The sequence below is a fragment of the Bemisia tabaci genome, chromosome 2 (genome assembly GCF_918797505.1).
Source record: "Bemisia tabaci chromosome 2, PGI_BMITA_v3".
Lineage (NCBI taxonomy): Eukaryota > Metazoa > Arthropoda > Insecta > Hemiptera > Aleyrodidae > Bemisia > Bemisia tabaci.
In genome coordinates, this window is record NC_092794.1 from 58,982,569 (window position 1) to 58,989,791 (window position 7,223).

Below are 7,223 nucleotides of genomic sequence, written 5' to 3' on the forward strand. Positions count from 1 at the left end.
TGAAAAAAAAATAAATAAATAAATAAAAAATAAAACAGCCGCAATACTAAAAGCAAATGAATTTTCATATTTAAAGAATTCGCTCACATTAAATTTGTTCGTTTTTATCAACAGCAGACGGTTATATTTGTTTTTTGCCGAGACTGCAAAATTGTTAAATTCCCACTTCGCGCCACAGCTCCAGCGGCGCGGCGGGCCAAAAGCAGAGTTCTGGCCGAAACGGCCAGGAAGAGCATGTGTTCGACGAAGTTTCACAACCCGAGCGAAACGCGGGTTGTGCCGTCGAGTCTCAGATTTCGATACCGCGCCAAAGCCCAAAGTGGAAAATACCTGTAGTAGCCATGGTGGTGATGAAAGGGAAGGATCGGTGCACAAACCCCGTTGTCGCATTCCTCTTCCCATAGGCCATGTCCACACTGCGTCTTGATCAACCATCCAATACCACGCGCCGTCGCAGGATGGCCGACGGCACCAGCACCCATAAGCCCGAGCAGCGCCCAAGATGTCTGCGTTGGAGCACTGGGTGCCCCCACGTAGTGACCACGCTCGTAGCTGCACGCATCCTCCCCCCACCCCCCGTCTTCGTTCTGGACTGAGACAAGCCATTCCACTGCACGCTTCATCCTCGGATCATCGTGGGGGATACCCATCACATTTAGCGCACATAACGCACTCCAAGTACCATGGGTGTAATTAATGCCCCATTTTCCAAACCAACTGCCGTCGGTCTCTTGCTCATTGAGGAGGAAGTCCAGCCCGCGGCGAGACGGTACACTTGTTTCCGACAGCTCACCTAGCTGCCCAAGCATGGACAGACATCGGCCAGTCACGTCCGCGGTCGGAGGGTCGATGGTCCAATTGTGGTCCGAGAACGGGAGGTAATTCAGCCAGTAGTCAGTGTTGTCGACCTCGAAAGAGGCCCAGCCTCCGTTGGCGGTCTGCATACCGACCACCCAGTCGCGCCCTCGCTTTATCGACTCTGCGAATGCTTTCGGATCTGCACGGTGCATTGCCAGCACTGTGATCACCGTATCGTCGATGTCCGGGTAGGAACAGTTCCCATACTGAAACGGCCAGCCTCCGGGGAGCAAGTCGGGTTTCATCACGGCCCAATCGCCTCGCACGTCCAGAATCTGCCGCGAGCGCAACCACTCGAGTCCGCGCCGTGCGGCCATCGCAGCGCGTGGCTCGCGCGTTTCCAGGAGAGCGTGCGCCACGAGCGGCGTGTCCCACGAGGGAGGCAAACATGTTTGGACGTAGGCCTCTTCGTCGCGAACAAGGACTGACGTCTCAACGAACTTCCGCAAGATGGCACGGCTCCGGTGAGTTGGCGGGTAACCGAGCGCGTCAAACATAAATAGAGCGTTTATAGACATGAATGTGGCAGCGAAGAGGCCTTGTCCGGTCGCACTCGATCTTCAACCCATGACACCGCCCGGTCGATTGCTCTCTTGCGCAATTTTGGCGGAATGAGCGGCTCGACCGAACGCAAGATGGTGTTCACAGCGCTGAAGAATGAGAAACATAAGGTGCTTTGGTGTGGTGCGCGCGGCAACAAGCCGACCTGCTTGGGCGGGCAATGGAACAATTCGTCAATGCGAACGCCGTGAGGTCTCCCGACCGCTCGCTTTGTACTGAGCACTGCCAGTGGTACAATGCTGGTGCGGGCCCAGCATGCCACCCTCGACAAGTGAAATGGGAACCATCTCGGCAGATACATGATCTCTGGGGGTATTGCGGGTACAGCATCCCATGAGATTATACCTTGCAAAGCGAGGCGAATACGTGTGAGGACGTTTGCGGCTTCCGCGCCGCCCGCTGCTAAAACCGCCTTGCGGGCGCGAATCATATGCTCTGCATCTGGGGAGTCGCCGATCATCTTGAGGGCCAAGTAGGCGCACACGCTTGAGTGGATTGACGTCGGACCCTTGGCGTAGAGTGACCATCCTCCGTCCGGAAGTTGTGTGCGTCGCAAGTAGCGCGCGATCTTTTGTTCCAGCTCTAGGTTCGGCGTTTCGCCTAGAAAGCGAGCCATGAAGATGTATTCGGCAGGATACGTTGCGTCCGATTCATATTCGTACACCCAATGACCATCCTCTTTTTGGTCGGCCAAGAGTGCGTCCGTAGCCCGTTTTATGGGTACGTCTATTGCGTCCAGGTGATCGGACAAGTTGGTATGCTCAATTTCTTCAGCCTTCGTGGTGAGCCTCATTTTGCCGGTCTTAGTCCAGGTTTTCCCCTCTCCACCAAATCTATGACACAAAATAAAAAAACTATAATTGACAAAAAACCCCTAATTATCCCCTGAGATTCAATGTTGATTCTTGGGTTGCAATATTTTTTCCAGTGAATTTTATTCATCTTCTGGATGTAACAGTTAAATTAAGTCCTTTAAGACTGTGTGTTTGATCGCGACTCTCTCTGGTGCCCACTGCCGCAGCTTACCTGCTAGATCTGTTTCGTGATGATGACATCTACTTGTAAAATCCGCTGCGCACCCACGCTGCTGTCTATAGTCAAAAAGCCAGCTGCACTTTTAGCGCCACTGCTTCAGCCCGCTTCAAACTCAGTGGCGTGGCGTGATTTGCGATATATCGATTGATCTGCCATTTAAACCTATGGGAAAAGATCGATTTACAGGGTGTTCGCAGCGAACACCTTAATAATCGATTCTTTGCCATAGGTTTAAATGGCATAACAATCGATACATCGCAATTCACGCCACGCCGCTGTTCAAACTTCGCTGAAACATAATTCGAACCTACCTCGTAACGGATTGGGCGTGCCCAACTTCACAAGTGGTGCATCCGGGCCCTACGCCACACGAAAAACGGAAACAAGCGTTTTTGAAAACACTCCGGAGAGCCACTTAACGGTCATCTAAAAAAACTGTAACACTTGCCCAGCGACTTTATCCCATACCTGAAGTCTGTTATACTCGTAGTTCGACATATTTGAAGCTAGTTGTATCCGGACAGAAAAATTCGAGTTTCTACGGTTGTTCATTGAGGCTCTAAATTCAAGGCCCGTGTTGTAAAATTACGCTCGGAGGCCACTTTGAGCCTCTTGAAATATGTTTTTGCGTTGTCCCACTACCTTAGTCTTGTAGAAACTCTATTATGCATTTATTTGAAACTAGTTTTACCTCGACAAATGCACTGGAAAAAAAAGTAGCTTGAAACAAATCAAAATCAGCTTGAAGCAAGCTGGAAAAAATCTTAAATTTGCCGCCAAGAAACGTATGGCTTGAAATAAGCATGGCCGTGCTGCTTGTAATTAGCTACCCGCTACCCGGCGGAATCTTACTTATTTTTCGTTTAATGCTCGGATCCAATACTAAATACTGAAAGTTTTATTCATTTTTCATAAAATTCCGTAACGTAGGGATAAAACGTTACTGATTCTTCGACATGGATCATGTTGGAGTCGTCGTGCGTTGCCGCGGGTTTTGTTCTCGGTTTGCAGCACTGTTAAAAAGGGCGGCTTTTGGAGATCTCCTGGAATGACTTGAGAATGTAGGAATGTATGACTTAATGCCCGTGTCGAAAATGAAGGCGGAGTGGTTACAATTCAATGGAAACTTAATTCAAGAAGTTGGCTGCAAACTTAAATCAAGTCTAATTTTTTCAGCTATTTCGAAGATTCGTGTCATGCTTGAAACCAGGATTCTTGAATCGAGTATACAGTATCTTGAATCAAGAAACAACTTCTTAGAATTAGCAGCCATGGTGGCTTGATGTAAGACTCAGCAGATTTGACTCAGGATTTTTGTGCTACTTAAATCAAGCTAGCAGGTGATCCAAGCTATAAGGTAGCTGCAAATAAGAATCTCGAATCTTGAATTTAGCAATAAATTGCTTGTTTTAAGATAAAAATTCTTGAATCAAGTTGATTTTTCCTCAAGATTCCGAGACGGCTTGACCGTAGCAGACTTTTTTTTTCCAGTGTGAATTCAAGTTCATTCGGCTGATCGACAGAACTCAAAAATGACTCCTCAGAGCAACTATACAAACTGTGCTGTGAACTATGGAATTATCGTCCCATTAAGTGGCCCTTCTAACGTAAATATTTACGTTATTTCCCTACGTAATTTTGGTTAAGGATACATGTACACATTTGAGGGGATTGGAGGGATAAGCGCATGTATTTGCTATACTTCAGGAAATACGTTTTTGAAGTTTCAAAATTACATGTATCCGATGGGGATCTATAATTGCATCATCACCACATATTTGGACTACATTTTGCAATTAGGAACTATAAATTCCGGCCCGGTTTAAAAACAACGTATGTGCCATGAGTTTCCCTGTGCACATACGTGTTTTTTCAGATGAGACAGATTTTATAGCTCAAAATTGCAAAATGCAGTCCATTTACTAATGTTCAAGTGATGGCACGTTCCGGTGACAAAATCATGTTTGTCTTGAGAGTCTCCAAAATGTATACATTATACATCATAGTGATCAAATGTCCAACTGATCAGAAAATGGCTTGCGTAACGAGTGACCGGGGATCCAGGGGGCAGAGCCTCTTGGGCAGCCGCGACGGACGCGAAATGCGTGTCCAGAATGTATACTTAATCGAGAATTATACTTAATTATTATATCTGGATTAATAGAAATTAAAATTATGGGAATGACGTGTATCATGCACACATTGGTACATGTTTAATGGAAGTATAAGAATAACCTCTCTCCTTCGCCGCATCGTCCTCTTATAAAAATGTCATCTCTTTCTCGTAGGTATTATAGTTTGGCACCAACAGAAGTCGCTGGATGCAAGAAATAGGTCAAAAGAGGTTAAAGATGGTGCTTACGCACTTTTGGTTGCTGAATCCGACTTTGATGTTTCTCACCAAATTCGCCTTGTGCGTTTCCCGGAAAAGCCGGAAATCTGCGTGCGGTGAACGCTCTCCCGTAAGTCAAAACCACCCCCATGGTTACGTTACCGATGGTATTCTGTGCATTCTTCATTTTTTTTGACAGTAAATATTATAAAAAAATTGTTAGTGCGGAAGACAATGGAGATAACTACTTCTTCAATTTCGGAACAGATTTTAAAAATATTGTACAAAATAAGTGTATACATACCAAAGATAGTAAAAAAAGGGATGCAAACTTGCCATTCACAAAAGTGTCTTGACTAATTCTGCTCGTCACTTTATGTGGGTCATTACACTGATCGAAACTCAAGACGATACAGAATAACAAAATAGCAACTTCGGTTTCTCTTGCAAAGAAGCGTTATCTCCGTAGGTTGATACCGCCGAATTCTCATAGGTCAACGCACGGTTAGTGAATTCGCTCATATTGAGGAAACAATAATTATCAGTAACGTTGGCGATTAAAGTCAATTATCGGCCAGGGCTTATTTAATAGAGGAAAATAACTCACGATAACAGAATTACGAAAATTTAATAGGACTTATTTTACACCTACGTTACAGTTTTTCTCGTGATCTTCCTTAAATCATAATTGGATTAGGACTAACTTTATAAAATCGGTCAAATGGAAGAAGCAATAGCAGCAATCACCAGGTAGGCTCGTGAGTTGTAAGTAAGTAAGAGTAGGTTCCCCTTTTTAAGTTTCTCTGTTTTTTCTTCTTTTTTTTACAGAGCGGTGGAATTTGTTGTGTGAAAAATCAATCTCTTCTCTCGGAGGAGCTTGTTATCCATAGGAAGCGCGTCCCCAAGGTGGCGGAAAGGGGGATGCCCATCAGAGATGATGGAAAGGTACCTAACTTGTTAGTTGTTACCACGGACCAAACAGATAAGGCAAACAGGGCTCCAATTTAAGCTGAAGAGCAAACAACTGTCTTGGAGATATACTCCGAAATCAAACTCTGGTCCTCCAGGTTAGGGGTTGGGGTATCGGGCTAACTCCTCGTTCCCCGTGAAAAAATTAAATCTTAAAAAACCCAGCAGTTGCTGCATCGGTAACCAAGAGAAACATCGGATAAATCGACACAAATTACGTAAACGGACGCTGGAAATCAATACGTGGAATGTCCGAGGCATTTTCAAGAAACAAATAGAGGCCGTATCGGCAATAAAAATAAGTAGGTATAAATTTAGCCGTTTATACTGAGATCAAAAAGAAGAGACAAGAAGAGACAAGAAGAGGATCTTTCGTAGAAATTTTAAAATTCAAATTTTTATCTTTCTTAATATTTAATTTTAATTTGTCTATTTTTTCAGCAATCCTTGTGGCGAACATGATAATATACGGAGCGCTGAATTATATACAACATTTAGGAATCAGAGTTGAATTTCCCCTAGCATTGTCATGGGTGGCCAGCAGTGGGTTTCATATCCTTCATCATAAATACCCAAATAAAAATCTTGGAGTACAACTTCGTCTTTTTGACAAGGTAAGTACTCATCCGACCATCAAAAATATCAACCATGGAGCGGATGCGAATATGTATTTACTACATACTTATGGATTCAAAATTGCTCATAATTCAAAACCAAAATACTGAGTGAAAATCATTTCATCAGGAAGTAACCATGAGATCAGATATTCATTCTTGCATAATGTCACAATACGTTAGTTGCCCACCGCATCATATCAAGAGAACCTGATTATTTTCTCTCTGAATTTCCTTTCGTTTTTGTCAAAACTGATGTCCTTATTTTTTACGTGATGTAATTAGGTTTCGAATTAAAAGCAAGGTCACTGCAATTTTGGATATAAACTCCCCCTCCCCCCCATCCCTAAAAGAAGCAAGATTGATTATAAAACCTCTGAGCCCACCTGAAACAGTAAGTCAGCGTCCTTATTTTAAGCTTGAAAATGAAAATTGCGACGAAAAATGTAAAGAATGGACTTCATAGGGTTTGAAAGGAGAGCAAACTTTCTAGGAGGAGAGCCAGGGAGATCTATCCAATCTGCCTCTCTCTCCTCCGATAAATCTATATGGCTCCTTCCAGGCTCCTCCCAAATGTGAGAGAATTTACTAAATAAGTGCATATGACGTATACCTTTCATTTCTGGAGTTGTAATTCGATTAATTTTCTGTAGGCTTTAAAATAGCTTCTAAGACGGCTCAATTTTACAAAATTTTTCCAACGAGACTCCCATGGTCACCTTTTGCAGCTGAAGGAATGCCCAAAACCTCCTTCGGAACTGATCCGAGGATCTCCTTCGGTGGGATTATTTTCAGCTCCCGTAGACCCTACTTGATAAGGTGCTCTTTCGGCCCCACAAGCAGCTATTTGTATT

General features: G+C 44.3%; 2 protein-coding genes across 2 annotated transcripts; both read right to left on the reverse strand.

Annotated features, from left to right (window-relative positions):
• Window positions 1–251: 251 nt before the first annotated feature.
• LOC109030041 (probable squalene--hopene cyclase) lies at window positions 252–1,355 on the reverse strand. The gene has a single exon (XM_072296435.1). It carries the CDS (start codon window positions 1,353–1,355, stop codon window positions 252–254), a length of 1,104 nt encoding a protein of 367 aa, XP_072152536.1.
• Window positions 1,356–1,366: 11 nt separating this feature from the next.
• Window positions 1,367–2,212, reverse strand: LOC140223922 (probable squalene--hopene cyclase). The gene has a single exon (XM_072296436.1). It carries the CDS (start codon window positions 2,210–2,212, stop codon window positions 1,367–1,369), a length of 846 nt encoding a protein of 281 aa, XP_072152537.1.
• Window positions 2,213–7,223: the final 5,011 nt, after the last annotated feature.